General features: G+C 45.4%; 1 protein-coding gene across 1 annotated transcript in view; it reads right to left on the minus strand.

Annotated features, from left to right (window-relative positions):
• Positions 1–16,395, minus strand: part of C9 (complement C9) — a 197,202-nt gene that overhangs the window by 2,726 nt on the left and 178,081 nt on the right. Inside the window, exons 10-11 of the mRNA XM_078674992.1 lie at positions 14,707–14,935; positions 12,278–12,465 (exon numbers count right to left, since the gene is read on the minus strand). Of these exons, the coding sequence (XP_078531118.1) occupies positions 12,311–12,465; positions 14,707–14,935 (384 nt within the window). The 3' untranslated portion in view covers positions 12,278–12,310. The remainder of the gene's footprint in view (positions 1–12,277; positions 12,466–14,706; positions 14,936–16,395) is intronic.

The following is a 16,395-nucleotide window of genomic DNA, read 5'->3' on the forward strand; positions in this document are numbered from 1 at the left end:
GTGGTCCCATGGGGAGGTGTTTCTTCCAAAGATGAGCATTTTCGTCTTGTCTGTATCCAGCTTCAGGCAGTTGGATCTCATCCAGTTGGCGACGTAGGTCATGGTGTTCTGGAAGTTGGATCTGGTGGTGGTGGTGTCTTTCATGAGAGAGAGGATTAGTTGAGTGTCTTCAGTGTATGAGATGATGTTTAGTCCGTGGGTCGGATGAGGTCAGCCAATGGTGTCATTTAGGGGTTGAAGAGAGTGAGCCTGAGGGAGGATCCTTGGAAGACGCCGTTATCGGGCTAAGAGGTTAAGGGCTGTAGGCAGATTCTCTGTGTGTGTCCTGTGAGGAAGGAGGTATTCCACTTGAGGGAATTTCCTTATATGCAAATGTGGTGGAGTCTGGTGATGAGTGTGAGATGGGATAAGGTCGAAGGCATCTGAGAGCTTGAGGAGGATCAGGGCTGTTGTCTCGTCATGGTCAGGGATGGATCTGATGTAGTTGGTTGCAGCTATTAGGCTGGTGTTGGGGCTTAGGTTGGAGCAGAGGCCGGATTGAGAGGCGTTGAGTAGATTGTTGCCTTTAAGGTGATCATTGAGCGGTGATTAATTACTTTTCCAGCCAGGTCCTTGGCCGGAGAGGGGTGCAGCGCGATGGGGCTGAGCATGCTGAGGTCGGTGGAGGGTTTTTTCAGGAGGGGTGTAACCTCTGCATGTTTTCAAGCATCGGGGAATGTGGCAGTGATGATGGATACATTGAGGATGTATGTGAGTGCGCTGCTGATTTCCTTCCATCCCAGGTTGAAGGCGTGGTGGGGGCAGTGATCTGTTGGAGCTCTGGAGTGAATAGAGGTCATGATCACTGTGGTGATTGGTGTGGTGAGCAGTGTCCAATTGGTGAGGTGGCTGTGGGAGTTGTTAGTGTGTGTTAGGAGGTGGCTGAGGTCAGTTGGCTGCGGGCCGAAGTTGCTGTCGATGTCTGCTATCCTGTTGAGGAAGTGGTCTGCCAGGGATCGCAGAGGGCTTGGGAGGGATGGATCGTGGTCTGGTTGGCAGACAGGCAGGAGAATTCTCAGACGATGCTGAAGAGTTGTTTTGTTTGATTGGAGCTTGCAACAGTGGTATTTGCTGAGGGCAGATTTTAAAGTGGTGAGGTCTGTGGGGTTCCTGCTGGAGCGCCATCATCTCCATCTCATCCAGTCGCAAAAACTTGCTTTTGAAGGCTCTGAGTTTGGGGTGGAACCAGCTGGCATCTTTGCTGGGTCTGCTGGTGCTGGCCATTTTCAAGGGGCGATAGTGTTGGTGCAGTTAGAGATCCAGTTGGAGACGTTTTTGGTCGCTAGCTCAAAGTTGCTGGTGGCATACGAGTGCACCGGAGGAGAAGTGAGGCTTGGAAACTGTGAGTGTATCGAGGTGTGGCCGAAGGCGTTGGTTAAGAGTGCCTGGATATCATGGCACCGGAGTTGGAGTAAGTCTCAGTGACGCAGTATGCGTGCTTTGGTGCAACCTGGGACTGTGAAGGTGATTGGCTGATCATCGTGTACACCAGAAGAAAGTGAGTCTCTGCAGCGCGGTGGGCGTGTCTTGGTGCCAACTGAGACAGCAAGCAGGAGTGCCTGGTGAGCGTGAACTCAGAGTCAACGAGAAGTCCCATCAGCGATGTGTGTGATTCTAGCATTGCGACCAGCATAGCATTTTGAAAGCGGTCTTTGGGATTTGAACCTACCAACCAGCTGGAACGAATATTACCATTTATTCTATGTTGGCTTATGTATCGTGTGGTCTGATCGTATATCTTTTTGTATAAAGTTTATACTCCCTTTTTATCAAACTCGTGTGGAGTCTATTTGTGGTATCACCAGGGGGTTGCTGTGGGCGTAGTTGCACATACTAAACACTCGTGCCTTGGAGATAGGCCTGGCTGCTCGTGCCAAACTACTAGGGGGGTGAGCAGGGCTATCTCAAACGGTGTCCTTACTTGGCCTAATGTTGACTGGGGAGCCCCAGGTCTCGCACTTGGTGACAGTAGTGCAGGACTGATTCTCCGGCTTCCAACACCAGGCAACGAAAACTAAACAAAAATTAGAGCAGACCAGGAGTGGAATGTGGCAGGGGAGCGGTGATCATGTTCACAAGGGTCAGGAACTGCTCATAGAGGCTGCGTCGTGGCCTCCATAAATCATCCTCGGAGGTGGGAGGGGACGGCTGGAAGGTGGGAGGGCGTAAATGACACAGGCTGGAACAATTCGCATCAGCGCGACCTGATCAGCAAGTGCCTGCGGCGTCTGCCTGGCAAACAAAAATAAGCAAATAAAAGTGAGCGCAAACCAGGAGTGTAATGCGGCAGGGGAGCGGTGACCAGGCCCACGAGGGTCAGGAACTGCTCATGGAGCCGTGCTGGGCCTCCATAAATCATCCTGGGAGGTGAGAGGAGCTGGCTGGGAGGCGGGATGGTGAGAGCTGAATAAACAGGAAAAGTCAATGTCAGAACAAGCTTGAGATAAAAAAATTAGAGGAAAATGTTAACAAAAGAGATGTAATAGGGACAGAGAAAAGGTAAAAACTAAAATAGAAAAGAATATATATTATGAGAAGAACTTAAAGGAGAAAAACAAAGCAGAAGCTGGCTCACAAATGTAATAGTGGGTAAAAAAGAAAATAATCAAAAGACTAGAAAAATAACTAGTAATGAAAGAAAACAAAAAGAGGGAAGTGTGAAATAGACCTATTGAAAGACATGAGAAGGGTAAAAAGAGAATGAAAAAAGAGACATGAAGAAAAATAAAGGGAATGAATAGGTAAAGACATAAATAAATATTAGGAAATAGAGAGAACAAATGGTATGGAAGACATTGACAGGGACAGAAAGGACAGAGAGACTGAGCATGAGAAAGGTGGCAGAACAGGAGAAAGCGCCATGAAAGGGAGACTGAGAAAGGGAAGCCAAGGTAGAGAAGTAGGCAGACAGAGAAGAGAGAGTGAAAAGCAACTATTCGGTGCAAGGTGCACAACACAATAAGAAAGGTGAGCAGAGATATAACTGGATGAATGAAGAGACGGAAGGGAAAAGTTATAAGACAGTGATGTACAGGTGTGAAGCATCAAAAAAGAGACAGGAGTGAATAAAGTACGTGAGTCAGTAGAAGGTTAAGTTATAGATAGAGTCAAAGGGGAAATATTAGAGTTCAAGATGTGCAGGAAACTGGGTGAGAATAAGATATTTGGGGTGGTTGGGAAACTGATAAAAATAGAAGTAGGTGACATGAGATAAGAAGGCAAATGAAAGATGTGGATGTACAGACACAAACAGGAGAGGCAAAGGGAAGAGTAAATCTGGCAGCATCAGAGGTTAAAGAATACAAGATTGATAGATTTGAAGATGAACAGAAAATAGGTCGAAATAGATGTAATGGAGGGCAGGCATGGAGGTAAGCGAGAAACTGGAGAGCAACATAGGACGAGGAAGTAAAACTGGTTAAGGTAAATGTAATGATGATGGAAGAAGATGTGCAGATGAGTGAAGTCTGAGAAAAAAGGCGATGAGAAGACAGCAGTGAAGGTGTGAGACTGAGGAAGTGATGGTGAAAGTCAGTGGGATAGTGAAGGAATAAGATACTGACTGAGGGATTAAGCAGTGAAACATGAGACATGAGACGGGCAATGGGTGGGATGGATGCAAGAAATGGGGGTGGTAGTACATCTTACGAAATGTATTAGTTTTGTGAAAATGAACTTTGCATAATAGTATATTTTAGGTAAAAATAGTTTTATCTTTTTCTGTTCGTAGGACTCCCAACAGCTCACCAGAGATTGATCCTCTGTAAGGTGTATGCATTTCATGTTGCCCAGAATATTGCGATTGAACCCACTGTTGGCCAATCGAAAGAAAACAAACTCAGTTTGAATTTGAGAGCTCCTGCTAGGATACTGGACCATATGTACACTAGTTTTGAGCAAGATAATTATAATCTTTCTGAAAAGATATCTTAGGTTGGATTTAAATTGTACAATGAAACCGCTGTGAGGTGTGAATAATCTAGTTGAAACTGTGTATCTGTTCTGTTTGTGCATAAGCCCTTCTAGTGTGTTCTTCTGTCATTGCATTAAGCCATGTCTAGTGCATGACCTGTGTTGTAGCAATGTAGAAGCCCACATGCAGGATGTGATTTATTGAGTTGTGCAAACCAGCTTCATGATTTTGTGTGTAAGCCAAGTGGATGCTGAATTTGGTGAGATCTGTAAAAAGATTAATGTCACTAGTCATGATATCCTTAACAGCACAAGTAAAATAAACAGCCCAGGCAACAAGCAATCCAAGCATATTTGAGCAGCACTGCTCATACAATGGATATACATTTCTGAGCTGGGGAACACTTTGACAGACTGTTGAACATTGTGTTAATACATTGGACATTTGAGCACCACTCTGTAGTATTCAAGCAACTCCCATGAATATTGAAAGTACTCTGATATAAGAACAGTGGATGTTGCTGCTATTATACCTTAAGGACAGCCATATGCTTGTATTTAATTTTCTGACATAAGTATATTGATTGTCTAATAATTGGCAAATAACTAAAAGGGGCAAATGATATCAAACATTGCTTCTCTTGTGGCACACATATTTGTCTTTTATTGCATTCAGTGCAGCTGACTGCCACATTCATAATTTGTAACTACAGAATACTTAGGGCCTAATTAGGATGTTGGTCAGAAAGCCTAGTTTGAATTCCGACCGCTGTATTACGATTACGGCAGTCGGAATTCAAACCAGCCGGTCATTCCTATGGCTTCCGTTGGGCTCAAGGAGCCTATCGGCCAGTCTGAACCTCCACCATAATCACATATGGACGCCGTTTACGCCGTCAGGATTTTGGTGTCGGTTTCTGACAGGCTTTTCATGTCAGTCTTTCTGACATAGAAAGTTTGTTGGAAAGCTTCTTCAGCGGCCTTCGGTTGAGGGCTGATGGGGCACATAAGGTGCCCCCTGTAAATCCCTGCACAGTAGAGGGATTTACAGTGACTCACATTTCTCAATGGGAGCTTGTGCTGCGGGAGGTTTCCGACCACTGCAAATGCTCCCATAGGTAAATGGGAGTCTGCTAACACACCATGTGCGATTGCATTGAAATTGCGGTTTTGGACCGCCGACCTGAGGTCGGTCGGTCGTTCGGTCTTTAAACCGCATGGGGCCATATGTTTCTGGGTACTAAGGCAGACTCTACTGTACTGGATTGCTCTGGGACTGACATTCTGTAGACAGAACTGTCTGTAAAAGTTTGGATTGCTTACTATTTTTTTTATTGTGTTGAAAAACAAACATTTAGCACACATTTTCACCAAATGTTATACGGTGTGCCCCCTAAAGATCCTTTCTGAAAGGGCTGCATTGATGTTAGTTTCCTTTATGTGAGGGAAACATACAATGAGTCCCTAAAACCTTTTCATGTCAATAACTCCGAAATCAGTTTTTATTGTGCCATACTGTCACTCACTGGAGTACATGCATGTGCCAAACACCTAACTGTTTTTGCTTGGACGCTAACTCTACAGCTGAAACTCCTCCATATTCTGTGATGTCTGCAGCATTAAGGCACTGCCACACAACGATGACCAGGGTTATTGCCTGGGGGCCCCTCAGCATAACTTGCATCCCCTCTACCCACTAAGCTTTCGTTCTGCCACTGCCTTTGCTTCCCACTCAAAGTAATTCTTCCATCAGTAGGGGCTCACATTCTTGAATCTAGTTCTTTTGTAGCATTTTGTGCCAGTCTAATGACTGATGGCTCTGGTATGCATGGTAAGACTGGTACAAACTCTGGTGCTGGCTGCATCACTTCTCCTGTTGGTATTTATTTGTTGTGTGACATGAATGACAATGTTTACAATGTCATAAACAACATTTTTCTTGTTAAACTTAGTATAGTTCCATTTCCCTAAAACAATATAATTAAACTAGCATTAATAATGAATAACGGAAATCCAACTCTAATACTGAATGCTCACTCTACAGTTTATTACTGTGTTAGTGTCCTTTGTATTCCTTTTACAACTGCCCGTCTAGAGGGCTGCAGCTAAGCAAATCATAACGTTACACTTTTTATCTTAGTGAAATCATTCTGCTACCTGGAGCAATTCAGAAAACTATTTGATAATTACACTGTTGGAACTGGCCCTTTCTAGAGTGCTTTCCCTCGACCTTTTTGCTTTTCTTCTTCCCAGTTTTCTGCTGATCTAGGAGTTAGCCATGGGACTTTGAGCGTGTTTGACACTACCATTCAGTGCTAAAGCGCTGTGCTTGTCATATACATACTGGTGGTTGGTGTATACATGGCTGATTCGAGTTAGCTGTCCCTTGTCTAGTGGTAAGACATATACCCAGGGCATGTACCTTGAATGCTCCTCCGTGGGCCTGCAGCACTGGTTGTTGCATCCACGGAGATAGCTCATTGATCATGCAACTGATGTGCCCTAATGGGGTCTGTGTGCGCAGGTTACTGTTACTCGGTTTGGCATTTAAAATGCTACATGCCAAGGTTCTGCATGTGTCTTGCTATATCGGAGTTCTTCTTGGTGACAGGATGTGGTGTTGGCAAGCGGTAGGGCATGTAAACGTGTGTGTTACATGCAAGGGTCATGGATGGCACCTGATGATGTGTTCGGTATGACAGGGACTGCTTCTCGCATGGGGAAATGTAGGGTAAGGCTATTGAGCAGCATTTCCAATGTGCAGAATAGTAGCAGTATAATGTTTGATATCCATGAGTATGTAATGGCGAATCCTCTCCTGTAGTGCAAGTGGATCTAAAATTACATATGTGGAAATGTCACTTTAGGAAAGTGGGCATGTCAATGATTGTGGCTCTGTGTACCTGTCGGTCAGTCTCCAATTCACATCTGGATGCTGGGGGGACAGCTACATCTGAGCATTCCTGACAGAAGGCCATAAACTAGGGGTTCGAGGGAAACTGCAGACCTCTGACTCTGAGGGGCCTTTCTGGGATTGTTATGTGGGGTTGGATTTGGCATTCCATGGGGCAGGGTCTTGGCCGCACTAAAAATAGTGCTCAAACCTCCTGGGGTAGGATGGCAGAAAGGACAAAATGTAGAGAGGGCTTGTGCATTTCCAAGGTGGCATTTAGAACTGATTGTATCTTCAAAGGCGATTGTGGGTATAACTACTGGGCTCTGGCAACCGAAAGTAGAGATGCTTTTGGATTTGGAACCATACTATGATGGTTCAACGCTGGGACATGTACAAGAGGAATAATTAGGGTAGGAAGGACTGCAATAGGATTATCTGCAGACTTGTGATGGTTTGAAGCTTGTAATGCTCCAGAAAGGAAACTGCAACCTGGCGGATTTTGCCTGGATGTTGCTGGCCTACAGCTAAGTGGCACCTGTCATTGCCTAGGTCCCTAAGCACTCTCCAAGGACCGGTTTGCTGGTCTCCTGTCCACGAGATGCCAGGGACACAAAGACTCCACGAGATCGTAAAGACAAAGCAGGGTACGGCAGAAACAGATAGAAGTGATAATCGGTGGGGACAAGAACTGTTATGACATACACCGTCATCACACTGTGCAGAGGAGTGTGCTTGTAATGATCAGCAGCCACCTGAGGTGCCAAGACGGGAGGAGTTCAAGGAGTGCGTGAAAAGCTTGCAGAGGCAGATGGACCTGTGCTTGCAACCAGGGGATCTGTGCTAACTTGCACTCTGGAGCGTGTGGTGTCCTAAGGGTGTTGGGGAACCTGTGCTGAGACTGTCTTCAACCTCCAGATCTGAAGGACGACAGTGCCTGACATCGGGCCTCCCTCCAAGTTAGCTGGTTCCCTCTCCCTGGATCCAGGTCACAAGCTACTTTTTTGTGCTGCTAATAGGAAAGTTCAACAATTGCATATACTGAAGGCGCTCTAAAACTTGGCAGACTACCCTTAAGGAAAGTTCCCCTACCCTTTCGGACAGTATAGATGAGGAATATCAGCAGTGGGAACACGGGATTACCCAATCTGCCAACAACCGTGCTCCCAAAAAAACGTTTAACAGTAAACCTCACTCCAAAATTTCCCCATGGTATAATGAACAGCTCCTTGCCCAGAAAAAACGATGCAAAAAATTAGAGAGATGCTGGAGGAAAAATTATGACCCTTGCCTTAAATCTGATTACAAGTTGTTAACTCAGATCATACCATAATGAAATGAAGACAGGCCAATCCAAATGTTACGAAGGTAAAATAGCTTGAGGTGCTCATTCTCCTAATGAGCTATTCAAAGTAGTAAAATCCTTGACCAACCCACATGAAAATACCAATACCCCCTGCATCTATGAAAAGATGCAATGACATAGCAGCCTATTTCTCTAACAAGGTGACTGAACTATATGAGCAGTTCCCGAAAAATAGGTAACCTATCACAACAATATTGGATAGGACACTCCCAATCCCCGCATTAGCTAACTTCCCCAGATTGGAGGAAGAAAAGGTCCGACACCTAATCATCACCACCAAATCTGGTTCTCCATTGGACCCAGTGCCCCCTTGTCTCCTAGCGGATGCTCTGGATATTCTTCTACCATCAGTGACGGAACTTCTCAATCTTTCCCTAGATTCGGTCCTAGTCCCTAAAGTTTGGAAGCATGTTATCATTAAGCGTTTATAAAAGAAACCCAATCTCGACCCTACTATTTTGAATAATCTCTGCCCCATTTCTCTTTTACCATACCTGGACAAAATTTGGGAGAAACATGTCAACCTTTCCCTGTATAATTTCTTGGAGTCTAATGGCACCTTCCATCACATTCAGATGGGTTTTCGAGCCACATACAGTACCAAGTCTGCACTACTGACAGTCACGGAGTGTTAGAAATGGGGGTCTCTAGTTGGCAGTGGCTGGCCACAGTCCAAGTAGGGACCCTTCTTCCTAAGTCAGCGTAAGGGGGCTACACCCTTTGATAACCCCTGCATAACCCTGGGGTAACGTAGCACGAGCAGCTAGGCTTATCTCAGAGGCGGTGTGTAAAGCATTTATGATTATACACAGTAACACAGTGAAGGACACTACAAAGGGACACCACACATGTAGTTATAAAAAATAAGTATCTTTATATATAGACTTAACACAAGACCAATAACGTCAAAAAGCCACAATACTGAAAAAGGGGGGTACTCTTGAAAAGCTGGAAAAAGAGTTCAAAGTGTTCAAATAGGGGTTCAGTTCAAAGCAGGGGTATCTGCGACCCTTTTTGTACAAAGTACCTGGATTTCAGAGCAAAACAAGAAAAATGTCGCAAACGAGCTGTAGCGATGATTTTCCCCACGCTAGGCCGGCAATGCGTTGAACCCTTGCCGCAAGATAGGATGATGCGCCGGGTTGCGGGTGAGTGCGGGACAAAGCGACAAACTTATTCACGCTAGGCCAGTGATGCGTTGAATCCTTGCCGCAAGGGAGGATGATGTGCTGATCCTGTTGAGTGTGCAATCTTGTTGCGACGAAAGAAAATGGCGCCCCGCGAGGGAGCAACAATCCGGGGGCGATAAGAGGAAAATTGCAGACGCACGGCACCCGCTCTGTGATGATCTCGATGTGATGATCCGGGGTTAGCGAGCCTTTAACAAGTCCGCAAACGTGCGATGAGATGATCTCTGGGGCTAGCGAGCACATTCTGGCCCACAAGCGTGCGATGAGATGATCTTCGGGTTGCGAGCGCTTGGCGGCAGCAGCGCCACGATTTTTCTTACGCTCTTCAGCTGCGGCGGCTCTCAAACGGCGTTAGCAACGATTTTCAGCACTCTCTTCTCTGTAATAGAACTAGAGGCCCTGGAACTCACAGGGGCCTCACCTGCAGATAGAATTCTTCGCTGGGAGGAATCAGGAGGCTGGTGGGGGAGTCAGGTGTGCCTGTGACTCCAGCAGGAGACTAGCTCTCTTCTAGCCCTTGGGTGATTGCTTAGCAAAATAAAAGTCTCTCAAAAGTCCTTTTCCCTCTTCTTCCAAGTCCAAGTGGAGCTACTGCAGGCCAATCCAAGAAACAGCACACACGCACAAGGACAGTCCTCTCCTGCAGATTCCTTCAGTAACACGGACAGAGGTTCCTCTTGACATCCAGGAGCAATACAAAAATCAGGGGTTTGGGCACAGATATTTATACCCCAAAAGTCTTTCTTCTTAACAGTCTCTAGTCACTGAACCCAGCCAGAACCAGTTCTGCTCAGGCCTGGAGCACTTTGTTTACCAGGCTGCATCCTTCCTTTCAGAAAGAGGGGGTCTGCCATCAGACGCACATTAGGAGGTGGAGCCAGCATTCACCTTGCTAGGCACAGCCCTATTCAGGTCGAGGAGCTACCCCTCCCCAGTACTCAATGCAGATCTCTCTATTCAACCCAGATCTGACTCAGCCTGCCTTTCCCCTCTAAACCCAGACAGCCAATACACATAACAGCAGAGCACAATGGAGGCTTAGGCAAGAAAATGCCTACTTTCTAAAAGTGGTATTTTCAAACACAGAATGTTAAAACCAACTTCACTAAAACATGTATTTTATCAGTCATACTAAACACCAATTTCTACCATGTTCCCTGATTCAGATAGGACTACAAGATGTAATAGCCAGTCTGCCCATTCTAGCCTGTGGAGAACAGGTAGCCTTTCAGCAGTCAAAACAAAATGGAGGGTGATTCACTACCAGGACATGCTACACATATCAAGCCATGTCCTACCTTACACACACAATGCACCTACCATAGGGGTGACTGACATGATGCTAAGGGAAGGTTCAGGGGCGGGGAAGTGTGGGCACTTCATAGCCAAGATGGCAGTTCAGGACTGCACGCAGACACTGCAGTGGCAGGTCTGAGGAACACTTTACAAGCTGCTTCTGTGGGTGGCGCAAATCAGCTCTGCAGGCCCACCAGCAGCATTTAGGTTACCAGCCCTGGGCACACACAGGCCACACTACTAGGGACTAACAGGTAAACCAAATAAGTCAATCAGGGATATACCAATTCACAGTCATATTTACACAGGGAGCATTTGTGCTGTCGCACTGAATGGCAGTGGCACAGAGTCCAGAGGATCTAATACCAGCAAAAACAGAGGAGACAACAGCGAAAAATGGAAGGGAGACTCACGCCAATGGTGCCAGGTCTAACACTGAGGAGTTAAAATCAATACTTGATGAGTGTCAGGTTGCCGCCATCCTCTTGCTGGACCTCAGTGCTGCCTTGGACACTGTAGATCATGCCGTCTTAAAACGGAGACTAGGGGAAGTCGGCATTCAGGGAAAAGCCTTGGGCTGGCTTTCCACCTTCCTGGAGAACAGAACCTTCCAGGTTATGGAAGGGAACTGTGTCTCAGAGACCCTCCCTATCACAAATGGTGTTCCGCAGGGCTCGTCACTCAGTCCCACTTTATTCAATGTCTATGTCCGACAGCTGGCGGAGGTGGTGCAGGAATATGGAATATCTGTGATATCATATGCTGACGACACCCAGCTGATTGTGTCTTTTACTAATGGCCCAGAACCCAACAATAACATGCTGCCAGTCTGTCTGGAGAGAGTGATTTATTGGATGTTCTGCAGCTATCTGAAGCTGAACGGTTGGAAAACAGAGCTCGTGCTGCTTGGAAATTTGGGCATCCACTCTCCCCTGATACACTGGCCTAAATGTATGGGTGATCCTCCTATCCCCAAACAAGTCATAAAAAACCTGGTAATATGGCTAGATTATTCACTGACACTGGATTGCCAATCCAAAAAGCTCTCAGGGACATGTTTCACCCTTCTTAAAATGTTGGGAAAAATCACTGATGTGATCCCTGAGCACCTGAGGAAAACGGTGATACAATCCTTCCTCATCTCACGACTGAACTATGGCAACTCACTGTATCTGGGCTCACCTAAGTATGTCATTAGGAGATTTCAGGTGGTACAGAATGTGGCAGCCAGACTCCTGAAATCGTTTTGATTTCAATGTGTGTGTAATACAAAGACCAGTGTCTTATACATACTGTGTGGAATATTTTTGTGGCGCACGCAATATGTTGTAAGGGTGATGTTGTACCAATACTTTACACTTGGGGCCCTGAGGATAACCCTGACTGCTCGGTACCAAGCTACCCAAGGGTGAGCACAGATTATCAGACATGTATATCATACTCATCCTATCTAGAACAGTGGATTCTGACTGACTTTAATGCATCCCATCTAGCCAAAAGCCACTGGGTTGAACATACACTGTATAACAATATTATGATAGGTGTTTTATTTCAATGTTACAATTTATTGAGTAACCTTACCAGATTGGCTGTCACGTGGTGAAAGGGAGGATATTAACACTCTTCACTTTCTACATCCAATCCTTGGCACACGCTGCCGCCCAGTCCTGGTGCTGGATTGTTACATTGACGATGGCGTGTCTTTCTTTTGTTGACACATTCTGACCAGGCTGACCAGCATCCCCATTTTCCATCAACTGGTGGAATTTCTGAGCACAAAATTTGATTTAATTAGAACAGAACTTTTAAAAGCAAAATTAAGCTTCAAACATTTGTAACTTGTACTGTATCTTGTTCCACGTTTATACAGTTCACTAAGAGCAGCCACTGTGCAAACATTTTCAGCACATTACCCTTTAGAGTGCTACTTCTCTCCTAAGCAAAAATACTTTTTTTAAATGTTGAGCTGCCACTAACATCTTACCTTGCCTTTTTAAAGTGCCACCGCTGATCCTCAATGCAATAATTTAAGGTTGACCTGTCACTCGAAGTGCCTTACAGTGTAGCTCCTGGAAGGAATTTCACACAATATTAAGATCAAGCACTTGAGTGACAGCTACCTGACAGCTAATGTAAACGAACCTTAAGGAACTTCAGACATGGGAAATGTAACTTTATAACAGTTACTGTTCCCTAATACTTTTCAAACGTACTACTTTGCCATTTAATTGTATTTTTAATAACCATTAAATAGTGCCTTCGTTATTTTTCTAATACCAATATGTTAATCTGTACTATGATGTTCTGTATATGACAGCCAGGACTGCTACGGTTAAAATAGCTTTTGGGACCTCGTCACTTTTGGGACATGGTGACAATAATTGTATATCTCCCACTCTTAAATACCATTGACCCTACCTTGTTGGCTATAAGGCCTATATAGATGGGACTTATTAATTTTTAAAAAGAATATTTTGACAGGTCGCACTGATGGTTCTCTACTACAGCCTGAAGTCATGTTTCATAGGCCCACTCCCTGGTGCTGCAGTCCACAGGTGGCATGTCTGCTGTGGCCAAAATGATACATGTGATCACGATAATGAAAAACTCAGACTAAGAACAAGGCACTGAGCCCTGCTTGAGCAGGACATCTTAGAAAGAGCAATACATACAAGCATCAAGGATATCAACACTGGTAAAATCCCCTGGGAAAGAGTGGCTTCCTTTTGAATTAATACAAGTAACTTCACATCTCTATAAAATGTGTGACGATATGGAAGCAAATGCAGAAATATGAAGTAGGTTTCTCAGATATTAATATCAAAAGCATGGTAGGATTCCCCTTGTGAAAACGACCCCCCACCTTGGTAAGCAATACGACGGTAAAATTCCTGGCTAAGATAATGCGTGACAGACTCCAAAATGTGGTGCCCACTTTGATAGAACATGATCCATGATATTCCCGGGAGACTCCTAATAAGATTACATGTGAGCATCTCTGCACTTAGTATGAAATAGACACACTCACTGACTGGTTGTCACAGCACAGAGGTAATTTGTCTTCAGAAAACTCATGGAGAGTGTTGCAAGTACCTTTTACTGAATGTACTTTGGTCTGAGTCGGACCACATGAGTTATATAAACGGGGTGTGCCTAGTTACTCTACTTATAACCGCTACATTTAAAAAGAAAAAACTAGGGGGGCAGATTTACAAGCCCCCCCGAGCCACCAGTACGTCACTTTTCAAAACGTACTGTTGGCGCAGGGGGCTCCTTCATATTTACAAGGACAGGAAAAGCCACTCTGCGTGACTTTTCCTCACCTTGTAAATATGGCCCCTTCACACCCAGCACTTTGCGTTGAAGGGGCATTCTATGGGAGTTGCTGTGGGTGTTCCCACGCAACACCCATGGGACAAGACACATCTCCAGATTTTTTTAAAAACATAACTCTGGAGATGCGTGTGAATGCTACGCCACCCTAGAGGTGGCATAGCGAGGCACAGCGAGGAATTTTTTTTTCAGTTCTCCTCGTTTTTTCCTCTTTCAATGCGTGCTGCATTCTACAGCATGCCTTGAAAGAGGAAAATGCCCGGAGTGGTTGTTTTTGTGCAGGAAGGTGCCCCTTCCGGCACAAAAACAATCTACCCACAATGCAGGCATCCTTGCATTATGGTGCAAGGGTGTCTGCGCCAGCGCATGGCTGCAGTTTGTGCACCAGCGCAGGGGGAAGCACAGAGAAGCAACATATGCTTGTAAATATGTTGCATCCCTGTGCTTCGGAAGTGCTGCAGCATGGCACAGCCAAAGGGCTGCGGTGCCACGCTGTGGCACTTCCTTGTAGATCTGCCCCTGGGTGCTAAGGTCACTACAAGAAAACAATAGCACCTCTCGAAAACGAACACCAATGGGGTAGTTCCACAACTGCAAAACTCAGAGACTTTTTGTCCATGTGGCACATAGTTTTGACACAATGCAATAACAATAAATGCATGTCAATATTCACTTACCGCCTAATTTGTCTGATTTGCGTGTCTGGCAGGCAATGCCTTCAAAATACGGTGAGCATTTACAAAGGCATTCCCCGTCCAAAAGAATCACCGTCCCGCCATTCTGGCACGGCTGGCACCTGCATTCACTGTATTCATCAAGATAATCCGCAATGGATCTTTCCAAGTTCTTTTTCTTTTCATAGGCATTTTCCATTTTCACAGGAACAAGGGTGTATATTGGAGAAGGCTGCAATCCAAGAAATCCCCAAAAATTAATTCAATTAATTATACTGCCTATAATGCATATTGAAATCAAAATTTTATTTATTTAGTATGACTTTGTAACCTGCATACCAGGTGTTAAAGAATCCAGACAGCATACATTTTTAACAAGGTAGCGGGAAAAGGAGGTTGAATGCTTACAGAAACAGAGTACTATATTTTCATGGAACATGGATGGTAATTTCCAAGGTTCAAGGCATATTTCAGGAGAGTGAAATAATGGCCAAACAGTATTGTCATGTGCAAGAAATTGGGTTCTTGGTTGAGTAGTGGTTAGGGTGGGGTGAAACCCCACTCAAGCAGGAACCGCAATCCTTGCCAGGATGAAGTCATAAGCAATCCCTAAATTAACGTGTGCTCGACCCTTGGGGAGCTTGGCACAGAGCAGTCAGGCCAGAGGCTAGGTGTAAAGTATTTGTGCAACACTTCAAACAGCAACAGACTGTAAACACCACACCTGATTAACAAAATAGTGTAACCTTCATAAAAAAAACAAGCTTAAAAGGCCAACAATCCAATCTGTAGAACCGGAGATATGCAGTTTTACAGATTTATGTAAAAATAGCTCCTAACAGCACAAAGCACCAACTGTGGATATCTAGTCGCGCTAGACCAGGATGAAGTCACAAGTTGAGACTGATCGTGATAAAGAGCGGACCAGGTACAGGGACCAAATTAGGGATGCAATGGCGATGCCACTTCCATGGTTCCAGGACTGGGGTGGCACCACTTGGCAGGGTAGGACTCACAGATGGCGGAGTCCTGGTGCTGGGTTCACAGTTGTTGGAACATTCTGTCCCTGAGACTCTAGTCAGAAGGGCAGCCAACAGATGCAGGTCCAGCCCTTCTAACACAGGCAAAAGACAGCACAGCTGGGCAGCAGTCCTTCAGGTCAGACTGCCATTCTTTTCAGCAGCACAGCAGCACTTCTTTCTGACAGATTCCACAGGTCCAGAAATGTACTGAAAAGTTGGTATCGGACGTCCAATGTTTACATCAGGTGCCTTCTTTGAACTGGGCATGAGAGAAGCTTCTAGAGGTTTCCCTTTGAAGTGCACAGGTTTCCTGCCTCCCCTGCCCTGGCTCCAAACTAACTACAGGGGGTACGTGCCCCTTGTGTGGAGGCAGGACACAGCCTATTCAAGTTTAAGTAGAGCTGTGCCTAGCTCTGCCCTCCCATCCTGCCAGTGATGATTCCTTCAGGCACACCTAAGCTCTCTATTGTGGGCAGCTGCCTGAGAGGAATACAGAAAGATACACCCAGTCATGAGACACGGAGACAGGCTATTGGCAGGAAATGGCTGAGGTTGGAAAATCACTTTCTCACAACTGGGCATCTGGGCGTAAGGAAAGAAAAGGAGATTGATGGAGTCCAAGAAAGACTTGATGGTCCTGGCAAAGGTATCCAAAGTTATTGGAATAGTT

The sequence above is a fragment of the Lissotriton helveticus genome, chromosome 2_1, assembly GCF_964261635.1.
Source record: "Lissotriton helveticus chromosome 2_1, aLisHel1.1, whole genome shotgun sequence".
Taxonomy (NCBI): domain Eukaryota; kingdom Metazoa; phylum Chordata; class Amphibia; order Caudata; family Salamandridae; genus Lissotriton; species Lissotriton helveticus.